This window comes from Equus caballus, chromosome 9 (genome assembly GCF_041296265.1).
Source record: "Equus caballus isolate H_3958 breed thoroughbred chromosome 9, TB-T2T, whole genome shotgun sequence".
NCBI classification, from domain to species: domain Eukaryota; kingdom Metazoa; phylum Chordata; class Mammalia; order Perissodactyla; family Equidae; genus Equus; species Equus caballus.
The window spans coordinates 2,294,914-2,308,831 of record NC_091692.1 but is presented as its reverse complement, the minus strand read 5'-3'; the positions used below and the strand labels follow the sequence as shown (position 1 = coordinate 2,308,831).

The following is a 13,918-nucleotide window of genomic DNA, read 5'->3' as shown; positions in this document are numbered from 1 at the left end:
ATTGTTGAAGTTAATCTTAGTTTTGCTCATTGTTTCAAAGTATTCTGTTAATTTTAAGTTTTGTGATTTAACACATTTTAAACTATTCCTTCTTGCTTTGCGTCATCCACCAGTTTGAAAATCCCATGGTTTATATCTTCATCAAAATCTTAATGGAAATTTAGAACAGGGTGTATCAAGAAAAGAGTGCTTGGGGACCGGCCCACTAGTGTAGCAGTTAAGCTCGTGGGCTCCACTTCCATGGCCTGGGGTTTGCTGGTTTGGATTCTGAGCGCAGACCTATGCACTGCTTGTCAAGCCATGCTGTGGCAGGCGTCCCACTTATAAAATAGAGGAAGATGGGCACAGATGTTAGCTCAGGGCCAATCTTCCTCAGCAAAAAGAGGATGATTTGTGGCAGCTGTTAGCTCATGATTAATCTTCCTCAAAAAAAAAAAAAAGGAAAAAAGGAAAGAGTCCTAGGATACTGACCCAATTCTAGTATCCTACGGAGTCATGGGTTAACCTAACGTCGGGAGTGACTCGGCCTAACCATTTCACCATATGGCTTCTGCCTCTTCATCTTGTCCCCAACGGTATCAATTATGTGTCTTCAAAGCATATCCTGCTGTCTGGATTACATCTTCTTTTCCATCTACCCTTCCATCCTAGGGGTCACATCCAGTCCCATGGCTTAAAATACATCAGTATGTTAATGTGCCCAAATTTATTCCTCCAGCTTGGTCCTCTCCCCTGAACTCAGAGTTCTTTATCTTCCTGTACACATGACATTCCATCTGGAAGTCTAACTCTCACCTCAAGCTAACACCTCCAAGAACAAAGAGTTTCCTTCTGCCCCCTCACCCTACACTTACTCTACGATTTCCTCCTTTGCAAATCATGTCTTTGTTCTTCCTGTTCCTCAGGTCTAAATCCTTGGAGTCTCCCTTGATGCCTTTCTCTCTCTCACTCCGTTCACACAATCAAACAGCAAAAACTGTGAGCTCTTCCTCTGAAGACAGCCCATATTTGGCCACTTCTTAATGGCTCTGCCCCTGCAGCTCCGGGTCCGGCCAGCATCCTCTCTTCTACAGATGGTCACCATAACCCCTATTTGGCCTTCCTGGTTTCCACTTCTGCTTCCTGCAGTCTCTTGTCCATGCAGCAGGAAGGAAGGTCCTTTTCAAACTGATCTCACATAGGTCACCTTCTGCTCAAGATCCACAGCGGCTTCTGCATCTCAGACTAGAATCCAGTCTGCGCTGAAGCCTCTGGGGCCGCCTTACCTTTTACCCTCCTCTGACTGCTCCTGCTTTCCATCTCTCTGCCTCTGCTCCAGCCTCCCAGCTCAGGGCTCGTCATGTCCATCCTCCTGTGGTACCTCCTCCTCATCCCCTGCCCCCCACCACCCCCAATATCTGCACTGCTCACTCCCTCGCTTCCTGCGGTCCTGCTCAAATGCTCAGTGCACTTCATCGGATCAGCCTCTCATGGCTGGTACCACCCTCATCCTCTTTAATCCATCTGATTTTGTTGGTAGCCTTATCTCCTGTGTTATATGTTTATTTTTCACTCCTCTCTTTTGGAATTTAAGCTCCAGTTATGCAAGTGTTTGTTTTCAACTCTTGTATTCCCAGTGGCTAAAACAGTCTCTGGAACATAAGTAAGAGCTTAATAAATATCTGTTGCATGAATGAATTAAATACATGAATCAGTGAATGCCACACACAGGATTAAATGTTAGGTGAGAAAAACATATACACATAGTAGGATGCATTAAGAAGAGGATAGGAAAATGAAAAACATTCAAAAAGTTAAAAATTTGTTTTTTTATGCTTTTTCTTTTTTCCTAAGAAAAGCCTCTAAATTTGAATTTTGCCATCTAAAAAGTTTCAATCCAAAGCAGTTGTAATAGCAGACATGATTTGGCCTGACTCTGATTGCTGGGCCATCCCAGAGCTAAGCTGGGGCCTGATTTGCCAGGCGTTGCCGAGGCACACCCACAGACGGGAAGCGACGTGCACAGCAGCAGAGACACAGAGCTGGAGAGTTTAGTTATAGTGAAATTAATGCAAAAAGAGCCTAAGACTCTTCTTCTTTGACGCCGATTAGCAGAGGGAGGCCCCTAAAAAATGTCACCTGCTCAAGAGAGACCCAGAGTTTATTTGACTGTATTCCACATAAATTCTCCAGATTATTTCAATTTTGTTAAAACATAAGGCCAAAAAAAAAAAAAAATCATAAATGCTGTACACAGCAAGAGCTCAGATTTTACAGAGAAACTGCTGTGGCGCCTTTCCGTTAACTGTAGAAGCACTTGCCTTGAACAGGTCGACTCTGCTGATGATGCTGAAATTCATGTCGGAGGCGAGGGCTAGCTGCATGGTCGTTGGCAGGGTCTCAAGCAGGTCGGACTCATCTTCATGAGGATAAACACGTCAACCCACAGAGCAGAACAGTTAGTGAAAAAAATCACCAAGGTATGAGAAAAATTTAAAAAATAAGGGAAACAGAACACCAAGTTTTTATAGATAAACGGCTGCCTCAAATTCTATATTTTCATTACTTCTATTGGACGTATACCCCAATCACAAAAGGGCTATTACTCTCCTGAGAGAAAAGAGGTATTTTAACTATTGATAGCATGGCAGTTCTGAATAGTTCCAGAACATTGTGTTTGCTGAAACCTTCGATATCAAGTTTGGTGATCGTGAGACACAGGCTAGCGAGCAAACTGAGACGGGAAAGGCTCTAGTCCTGTCTTCCCATTCTGCAGATTGCAGCCCTAGCATCCTGGGGACCGCGAAAACAACAATGATGAGTACCATGTGGCCTTTGAAAGCTAACAGAACTGTCGTAACCCTTATCTTACTTGACCCTCGAGACAACCCTAAGGATAAGTCTTCTCATTCTTGCTTTGCAGAAAGAAGAAAACAAAAGGAGATCTGAAGCTCAGAGAGGTTGTAAGTGGCTTGCTCAAATGTGCATGATGGTAGGTGGCTCAGCTGGGCATGAGATCTAAAGCAGAAATGTGCTAAGTGAGTGAATTCAAATCACTGTTATTTACTTGCTTATTAACTCAATGAAGAATGAGACTACATTAAATATTTTTCTACGTGTGAATTAAATGATGGGCCTTCAGACTCATAAAATGTCCCACAAACACCCATTCTTGGTGTCTAGGATGCTACGAGTTTCTGAGAGTTGACTATTTTTGATGTTTGCTTATATCCATTTAGAAAAGAAAAGAATTGCTATTTTATATCCTTAATTGGATTCCAATATTGATTCTAAATATGAAAATCCTTTCTGTGAAAACACAGCTCCTTGTTTCCGAGGGCTGTTTGTCTCCGGCTCCCTCCTAAACCGAGGAGCAGGAGCAGCGTCTACAGGCAGCGGGGGAAGGAGCCCCCTCTGTTTCTTCTGCCCTCTTCCTCCCCAGTTGACATGCCCTCAGGAATAGCTGTGGATTCGCAAGAGGGAAGCACGTAGTGGTTTTGGTCACTCGGATTTAGGAAGCGGTTTTAAACATGCAGCTGGGGTCTCTTAGGAGCGACAGGCGGGTGAACGAAATGTCCGACTGTCAAGAACCAGCGGTTCCTTCTGCTCTAAAGAACCCCTGTGATTTGAGAATCACACTGTACCTCTGGAGGCAAGAGCTTTTTTGGCTTCTCAGTGGCACTAATTTTCCTATTTTTGTATGGCAAGGAACAAACTAAATATTGAATCTGATTATCATCAACTGGCACATTTCTTTAACTTTTGTTGTTAGTGCCGTCCAGTCCATTCCGCCTCCTTGTGACCCCGTGGACAGCAGAGCTGAACCCTGCCTGACTTTTCGTGCCATCTTTTCCTTTCCGGGCTGTGTCAGACCATGCTCTGCTGCCGTTCACAGGGTTTTCGTGGCCAATCGTTTTCAGAAGTGGGTGGCCAGGTCCTTCTTCCTTGTCTGTCTGAGTCTGGAAGCTCTGCTGAAACTTAACTGGTATTTGAAATCCTGGTGGCATAGCTTTCAGCATCATAGCAACAGGCAGCCACCACAGTGTGACAGCCGACAGACAAGTGGGTGGCTCCCTGATTGGGAAACGAACCGGGGCCGTGCCAGTGTGAGCGTCCAATCTTAGCCACTAGACCACTGGGGCTGGCTATCTTTAACTTACTTTATATCATTTAATAAAAACGCTTTCTAACTCCAGTATGACAGTACTAATCGTAGACACCGCGAATTATAAGGAGTCTCTTGGAAGAGACTGTGCGCCCTGAGGTGCGTTGGAAGTGGCCAGAAAGATTGCTGCTGTTTCTGAGGACCATGGTCTGGGTGAGAGGCTGGTATCACAGGGAGGACAAGCATTTGGAGAACAGATGCCCGTCTGAGTTCCATTTAGGCCATTTGCTGCATCCGTGTCCTCGTCCAAATTTTACAGTTAGTAGTTCCATTTCATTGTCTCCTAAAAGGGATTGACAACATCTAATTATCCCATTTTTTTTGGGGGGGGTGGCGGGTGGTGAGGATTACATGGGGGAAAGTACATAAAACCTAGAATCTGGTAGGCATTGAATAAAATTGAGACTTTGCTCTTCCAGGGTTTGCAAGACCAGTAAGTTATGACTGGATATTTAAGATATTTAAGTCAGTAATTCGCCAAGCTTACCGAGCATTCTTTGAGAGTCCCATGTGTATTCATACCAAGTCCGCACCCGATTCTGCACACTCCTGGGGATGGAGTAAGTGTTCATGTAGGCGATGGTCTCATCCATGCAGGCCCGGAAGTTGTTCTGGTTAGCTGTCGCTGCCCCGATCACATCTCGCATCTACAACCACAAATACGGTCACTCCACATCCAGCGGAGGAATTGGAAGAGTTACTAAGAGTCCAGCTGAGTCAAATGTTCTCACATAACACATTCCAGTCTAACGCACTAACTAGATTTTTAACACAGTGATATGGGGTCCTCATTTCAACCACTTACGTAAAATATTGGGCAAGTCATATCCTCTTTCTGGCCCCATAAGCACAACAGTAAAACCTGTCTTACCTGCCACATGAAGCTTTTGTGAGGATTCAGTCACATAATGCATGTGACTGCACACAACCTTCTCTGCAAACTTGTCTATTGCTGCAAAGATGTAGTTGATGTTTTAAAAATTATACAGCTTGTGCTTATACGAGGAGCGTGCAAAGAAAAGCGAGCAATTACCTGGCAGGGTGGCTAGTCCATTTTGGTGAGTCTTGCTTTGCAAGCATCCTTCATAGATTATCCAGCGTGGCTGGCTATATAGACTCAATTCGTCATGAAATTGCAACCTCTGTGCTTCCCTTTGTGTTGTTTAGACAGATAGAATCAAATCTCGTCGTGCTTCAGGCATAGTATTCAGCAGAAGCTGAAATGCGCTGAAATTACTGATGCCTCATCCACTACTGTGACAATACTTAAGGAACTGTCAGCTTTTAGTTCTTGGATGTTTATAACTCAGCCATAAAAACTCACTCTAGGTTAAAAGCTGATCTTTAAGGTCTCAGCACAAAAAAGATCTATAGCTCGACTCTTCCTCTCACATGGAGGGAAGCAAGTGGTTGTAAATTTGCTTTGACGGTGGGTACATAACAGGGAGGAAAACGAGGGCCTCACTTCCACACTCTTAAGACTTCACTCAATCCTTCTAGTAGCTGAGCCTTTTATGCTTATGGGAAAGCAACTTATTCTTTGAGGTGTAGCTCAAATGGCTCTTTTATTGTGATGCCTTCCTGTCACTAGGTTCTCCTACTTATCGAAAGCATCTGCTGGGGAGCTATGCAGACAGTCAAGCTGGGCACATCGTTTTCAGTCTCTAACTCACTCCTTGGTGGCCAGTCCAAGTATTCTGTGACAACCTCAATTCCTAGAACTCCCTTCTGCAAGCTGTTCTTGGCAGATGATGGACAGTACGGAGTCGCCTGAGGCCGTGAGAATTAGGATATTAGGGGTCGGGTTAGGAGATTTAGTAGAGTTTTAAATTGGGAACCAGAGACAATTAAAAGCATTATTGATCTGTGTTGAGGGCCCAGAATTTGCGGTGACAGGGATCTGAATGGTTTATGTGCTCTCCTTCGACAGGGCTGGGTTGTGGCCGTGCAGGAGTTGGAGACCGTGCGTGTCCCATGACATGTCCCAGGTGAGGGAAGTACGCCAGGACGTGAGAGGAGGAAGACGTCCGTCTCTGTGAGTTGTATCAGAGAGTAGAATGCAGCAGTTAAAATGTGATGACCGGGTCCAGGGCGCTGTTCTTGCTGCGTTCACACGTGGGAATTCAGAATCAGTGGAGATTCTGTCCGAGTTCCCCTCGTTCTCAGCCTCTTTTCTTCAACGTGAGAGTTTAAGGCACAGTCTTTTTCTCCCGCCTCAGTCCCTCTTTTGGGGTCTAGGGTCACATTTTCAGTGGCTTGATATTTTTCCTGTTCCTGTTGGAACGTCAAATTCAATGCAAAGGCAGGTGTGGTGTGGTGTACACAGAAGCATTTCTCAAACTTTCCTGTGCATGTGAGTCACCGGAAGATCTGGTTAAAATGCAGATTCTGACTCAGCAGGTCTGGGGTAAGGCCTGAGTTCTGAATTTCCCAAGGGGTATTTCCGCCACTGCTCCAAAGATGACACTTGGAGTGGCAAGAGAATTGGACTGGAGCTAGACATAGTTTTTTAGTCTTGTGAGAATTGCCTTGGACCCAGTAAGGCTAAACACATCTTAGATTTTCCTATTATTATCAATATTGTATTATATGGCTCTATCATAGGACTGTATGGATTACACGCATGAATTAAGGATGCCTCAATCTCTTTAAACTGGAGGTTCCTCATCTGCAGAACTGAGAGAACATTGAACGTGATGTGGCTGCCTCACACAAACTATATGAGAAATTATGAAATAATGGGATTTTTGCTGTTTATATTCAAATTAATTTGAATTGCATTTCTCTCTGAACCAGCTTCCTACTTTCAGCCATTGTTCATGGGATCTCCCCAGCCATTAAGATTATGATCTTTACGCTTTCAGTTTCTAACTGCTTTGCATTCATCTTCCCAGACTTAAATATTTTCTAAATAACGTTTCTTTTACAGCACCTCTCTCCGCTCCATTACCGTGCTCAGGCTGGAGTTGCCATACCCCTGGGTATCTGTATTAACCATTGTTTTTATTTTCTGTGTGTTGATGATTTGATACCTGGAACCGTCCCTCCCAGAGTTAGCTGATTCCTGGAGGTGGCAAACAACCATATGGGGAGCGCACCTTTCATATGCAAACCCACCAATCCAGAACCTTCTTTATTGGGCCCCACATTCCTGGACACTGTCCACCTGCCCCAGTCACCCCAGGGTACCAGACGACTAGAGAAAGCTGGTAGAGCCTGCTGAAATTATCCAAACAAACCAGTCCTAAGCCCGAGTACCCTGCTTCACCCGTTCCCTCCCTGGCGCTTCCTCACGTGTCCCCCTCGGCATGGTGTGACCCCTCCTCTTAGATCTGTTTGTATAACAAACCATCTTTTCAATGCCAATCGTATCCTAATCTGTTGGCCTCAACATACCTAAATAATAATAAAAGCTATATTTTAAAACAGTATTACTCCCTCCCATTCATAGTATATTTTCATTACTCTTCCTTGAATCTCTTCTTTATTCAAAATGCTCCCCTGGCCCACTTCCCATTGCCGTTAGGATGAAGTCAACATCTTTCCTTTAACATCCAGATCCCTTAAAATATCTTGTCCCTACATACATCTCTAACCTTATTTAAAGCACCCTTCACTCCAGTCCTTCTGGTAATCTTTCTATTTCCTCAAACATGTCTTGTGCTTTGTCATTGCTATCTGTCACACACTGTTTCTGATTGATTGAACTACCTATCTAACTGCTGAATCCTATCTGGTTTTTAAAGATGGTTCAAATGCCTTCTCCTCCAGGAAACCTCCTGGGAAGCTTCCCTCTTCTGAACTAACACAGAGCTTTCAAACTCTCCTCTGATACTCACCCTGAACAGCAGACCCATGACATTCATGGATGTAGGATTTGAGTTTTGACTATTTGTGATCAGCTTCAAGTGTTATAAAGAATAGTTTTTCTTGATAAATTTTGTTAAAGCATGGGTTTTATTCATACAATTGTGAATGCAGTGAGTAGGAACCAACCATTATAGTGGGAATAATCATTTTGTGATTTTGTATAACTCTTTACCCAGTACACAAATCTCAATACGGTTGTTCTGTTCTCAAACAGGTAGTATATAAAGTACCTTCAATGGAAGTATAACTTCTGAAGATGCTGTGCTGTCGAGCTTTTTATTTCTTGTGAATCTGGGAATTCACAAAGATATTGGGCTCTATCCTTTGCAAATGCCAAGTACCCTGGAATAGAGTCATTTGTGTATTTGTTTTTCTTTGTTACTAGACTGTGATTCCTTGAGAATAAGAACAAGGAGAGGCCATAATAAACACTCATGAGCTAGAGATTTATTAATTAAATGAATTTAGAGGGCGTTTGGTGGCCTCTAGTGTAAACGACCTCTGAAGTTGATTTCAACTTGGGGATTTTATGACAAGAGTTAAAGTTCAGGTAAAGAAGAGAGCTTTTAAAGGTTTTCAGGAAACTCCAAGTAAGAAGTTAACTGAGTAACTTGGCTTTTGGGAGTCTAACCTGATGCCCGTTGAGGACGGGTTTTCTGGTAGATTTAATGGCCTAAAAATTGAAAGGTGATGTTGACCCATTCACATCCTCCTCAAATCCATCAAAATAGATGAAAGTTAGTAAAAAAAAAAAGCACCAGATGGATTTTGATTTTCCCTCTGTAGAGTTTATCAAGACTTATCAGCCTCTCAAAAGTGACAGCATTCTATCTCGGGATTCACATCTCAATTTACCTGACCAATTAAGCTGGAGAAGACAAACACTCCCGAAAAAAAGTTCAACAGTTGAAAAACAATTTCAAATGTAGTTTGTGGTTCTGGAAGGCCCCCAATGGTAATCAAAGTTCGAACTGCCCAATAATAACATCTCAGATACCTGTGAAAAGAGAAGATATATATTTTGCTTTTTACCATAATATTAAAATACCACCATGTTTGAGAGTATAGATTACAACCAAATTATAACACACTTGCTCATCATCAAGGTTTTCTTTTCATAAGCAGCATTGGCAGGTACTATGCAAACTAATGTAAACTTTTTGATAAACATTGTGTAAAATGACTAAACAAACCCAAGGAAGGGTGTTCACTAGCTAGTCCACTTATCTCTTACTGTAAAACAAATCACTCCAAAATTTAGTGGTATAAAACAACAACTATTTTATTAGGCTCTTAATTTTGTGGCTCAGGAATTTGTGCAAAGCCCAGCAGAGATGGCTCATCCATGCTCCATGCTGAGTTGGTCCTGGGATGACTTGAACGGCTGGAGATAGCTGGGAAGAGTTGATTGAGGCCAAATGTCTGGGGCTTTGATTCTAACTGTGGACTGGGTTCCTCTGTTCTCCGCATTATGTCTGCTCAGAATGCCCAAAGTGTCTTTTTCTCTCATGTGTCTGAGCCTGGGCTGGAATGGCTGGAACAGCTGAGGCTGGTTGGGTCTGTCTCTCTTCTCATTCAGCCTTTCGATATGACCAGCTTGGCTTCCTCACAGCATGGCAGCCCTGGGTGGATGGACCTCTTACGTGGTGGCTGGTTTCCCCCAGAGCAGTAGCAGCCCTGGTAGTAGCTGTAAGGCTTCTTATAACTCAGAAGTCTTAATCTCCTGACACATTGTATTTGTCAAGCAAGTCACTAGATCCAGCCCAGATTCAAGGGAAGGCATGTTTGAATCCACCGCTCAGTGAGAAGAGGAGAAAAGAATTTGAGGCCATCTTTAAATTACCACACTGGTGATTTATGAGCAATATTATAGCCATCAAGGCTATTTATGCAGAAAGCCTTTGATAGTTTAGATGCAGTTGCTTTTACTGATGGAAACTAGAACAGGCATGTATCCTCTTTCTCTTTTCTACCCATGTCTTGTTACATTATTGAATTTGTAAACCACGGGAGAGGTGGAGGAGAAGTGAACTCCATCTGCAAAGGGAAGCTGCTTGGAGCTGGCCCCATGGCCTAGTGGTTAAGTTCAGTGTGCTGTGCTTCAGCCGCCCAGATTCAGTTCCTGGGTGCAGACCTATACCAGTCATCAGTGGTCATGCTGTGGCTGTGGCCCACATACAAAGTAGAGGAAGATTGGCAACAGATGTTAACTCAGGGCAAAACTTCCTCAGTAAAAAAAAAAAAAAAGGGAAACTACTCTCAGGTGTAATAGGTAATTTATCTAGAAATTTAGTATTGTAGAAAACAAGGTATGCTCAGAAATATACTTGATAATGATTCTGTGCTTTACTTTGAGCAATTGCAAATGAAGAAACTGAGATCATTGTAGTCAGATATGAGGAGAATCAGGAACCAGGGCAACAGAAGAATATGATAAAGATTAGGAGAGAACACACAAAATTCACTTGGTGACATTTGGCTACAGGTTTCATGGAGTCCATAGTAGGTGGGAGTGGAAGTGGGTATTACAACCCCGCTATGTGTATATATATTTGTGCATGATTAGATATACTATTTGGCATATTCCATAGAGCTCTGATAACATGGTCTGGATCAGGCATTCCCACCGAGTCCTTAAAGAAAAATGCCCTGTATACAGAGAACACCTCCAGATATTGTCCAAGAGAGGTATTTGGATTTAGTGGGTCCCAACTAGCTATTCTATACACAGTGTAGATGCAGAAAAGCAGCACTTTTTACAGAATCCTGATGTAGTCAGGCTTTTATTTCTTGGCTGGATGTGCCACATAAGCATTAGGACTTTAAGTAATTGTGTACTAATCTTTGAAGAAGAGCGTTTTTTTCTTGTGAAAATACTGTGCAATTTTCAGATCTTCAACTAGTAGGAAGCTGAGGTGTACAAAGAGAGAAACTAACCGCAGCTGAAGTCAGTATTCATATAAAAACAGATCTGGAGAGAAATCACTCATTTTGAAATTCAATATCTTTTGAATGACGTGAGTTTTTTTTTTTTAACCTGGTGGATATAGGAACAGAAAAATAATTAACACTTTTGTGGGGTTGGAAACCACTGTGCCAAGAGAATAAAAATATTCCCATTCCAGCAGGCTTCCTTGGAGTTACGGATATGATAGTGAACTTGATGTCCAGGAGGACCGCCTTGAAGAAGTGTGGAATTAATTTTTTGAATTGCATTTTAACTTTTCAAATTCCAATTTATAACTTCCTATTACCCGATTTATTTTGGACACAGGTCCTGGACCTGTGGGTCCCTTTAAATTAAGGAAATGTGCTGAACCCCATACTGCCCAGGAGTAGGACAGGGACTGGATTCTCTCCCCACTGGCCAACTCCATTACAAGAGCTGGGATGCCTTTTCCCTCCAAAGTCACTGTCATGGTAACGGGGGCAAACGTAGGAATGACTGTCTTTCATCTTCTCATTATGGATGCTAAAAAACAACAATCAAATGTGAAACTTTGGCGTTGATTTTCCAAATCTGAAGGGTTGGCCTTGAGCTACTTTTCTGTGTAGGAAATCGTCTGCTGCGTTAATTGGAAGTTTTCTGCCCTGATGCTTTGAGGTTTATTTTGGGATTCTTTCTCAGCCATGTCTTACACCCAGACATGCACAACCAAAAGTAAGATTTGTAATTTAATTAGATGGCAGCTTATTGATTCTCTAGGATTAGCTTAATTAGTGAAGTGTCTCCACCTCTAATATTTACACCCCAGGCAGATATTTTCAAGGAGATTCTATCTGCCTGATTTAATACATGAACTATCTAACAGGCTGTATATATGCAGCTCTGAGTTAAAGCAATCAGGCAGAATCTGACATAAAACCATAAAAAATATCTAGCATGGAAATAGAAATTCTTCCTCTGTGAAACAAACATGACATGAAATTTTCCCCTAACATTTTGTTATGAAAAATTTCAAACAAGCAGGAAAATCGAAAGACTTCTACAGTGAACACCCATTTATCTGCCACCTAGATTCTGCCATGAACATTTTACTCTATCTCCTCCATTTTTCCATCCATCAATCCATCTTAGTTTTTGGATGCATTTCAAAGTAATTTCCAGACAGTAAGACAATTCCTCCTAAACACAGTGCTTCAGAATGTATATATACTAACTAAACTTCAATATTTCTATTTTAAAATTTGAACATACAATAAAAGCACAAATCTTAAGTATACTATTTGATGAATTTTGATAAATGCCTACACCTGCATAACCCAAACACCTATCAAGACAGAACATTTCCATCACTTGTCACTCTGGAAAGTTGTCTCATGCCCTTTCCCAGTCAATTCCTGACCCCAGATAGGTACACTTTATTTTATTTTATTTTTTTTGCTGCAGAAGATTCACTCTGAGCTAACATCTGTGCCAATCTTCCTCTATTTTGTATATGGGACGCCACCACAGCATGGCTTGATGAGCGGTGTAGGTCCATTCCTGGGATCTGAACCCAGGCTGCCAAAGCGGAGCATGGCAAACTTAACCACTAGGCCACTGGGCTAGCCCCCACATAAATACGCTTTTGTGTAAGATGGCTTTCACCCAGAATAATGTTTTTGAGATTTATCCGTGTTGCTGTGTGTATCAGTAGTTTATTCCATTTTATTGCTGAGTAGTATCCAATGTATGAACCTGGTACAGTTTACCTGTTTTCCTATGGGTGAACACATAAGCTGTCTCAAGTTTTCGGTTATTATGAAAAGATATTCTATGGAAATACTTATATTAGTTTTTTAATAGACATATATTTCTGTTTCTCTTGGTTAAATATTTAGGCTTGGAATTTTTGTTTGTAAGGTAGGTGTATATTTAGTTGTAAAAGAAACTGTCAGATCTTTTCCCAAAGCAGTTGTACCATTTATCACTCCCCCAACAATGTATGAGAGTTGCTCTGTATTCTTACCCCAACACTTGGTATTGTCAGTCTTGTTTTTTGAGGAAGATTAGCCCTGAGCTAACATCTGCCACCAATCCTCCTCTTTTTGCTGAGGAAGACTGGCCCTGAGCTAACATCTGTGCCCATCTTCCTCTACTATATATGTGGGATGCCTGCCACAGCATGGCCTGCCAAGCAGTGCGTAGGTCTGCACCCAGGATCCAGACCGGCGAACCTCAGGCTGCTGAAGTGGAACATGCAAACTTAACCGCTGTGCCACTGGGCCGGCCCTGTCAGTCTGTTTAATTTTAGCCATTGTGGTGGATGTGTAGTGGGACACACAACTTTTAAAAATACCCCATTCAATATTTTATGTGTGGACCTTCTTAACTATCCCAATCCATCTTAGTTCCGGGGTTCTGCAAATTTATCACTGTAAGCACTGAGTATGGGGGAGAACAGTCTCATTGGAAGACAAGCTCCGCAAGCACACGTGTTTACGGAGCTGGCACAACAGGAGCGTAATAATATGTGTTGAATGACGTGACCCTGAGTAAATACTTTCATCTCCCCAGGTCTCACCATCTTCTTGTGTAAAAGGAAAGGGTGAGTTATTCTGAGTCTCCCTAGCACTGAGGTATGGTAATTCGGATTTCTTCCTCACCCCGTCTAGTCATGAGTCCCGCGACAGCCTCGCTTGCTTTCTGACTCTTTCCTTTGACGATCTATGGGGTAGGAACTGGGGCTAGGGATTTGCTAAGAGGTCTGTGCACAGTGGGAAATTTATGTCAGAAAATAAATAAATTGGGATATACATGGACAAAAGTACACTGGGAACTTTTCTGGGTGCCAAATAACCTTAACTACTTATGTTTTCTTTCAAGCTAAGCCCTTTTCTTTGTTAAATTTCACAGTTGAGTGAAGGATGCCATCTACTCCATATAAGTGAAAACGACTTGTTTTCTATTGAAATGAATAG

General features: G+C 42.4%; 1 protein-coding gene across 1 annotated transcript in view; it reads right to left on the bottom strand.

Annotated features, from left to right (window-relative positions):
• CNGB3 (cyclic nucleotide gated channel subunit beta 3) overlaps positions 1 to 13,918 on the bottom strand; it is a 127,624-nt gene that overhangs the window by 39,277 nt on the left and 74,429 nt on the right. Inside the window, exons 11-13 of the mRNA XM_023648355.2 lie at positions 8,870 to 9,011; positions 4,632 to 4,791; positions 2,301 to 2,398 (exon numbers count right to left, since the gene is read on the bottom strand). Of these exons, the coding sequence (XP_023504123.2) occupies positions 2,301 to 2,398; positions 4,632 to 4,791; positions 8,870 to 9,011 (400 nt within the window). The remainder of the gene's footprint in view (positions 1 to 2,300; positions 2,399 to 4,631; positions 4,792 to 8,869; positions 9,012 to 13,918) is intronic.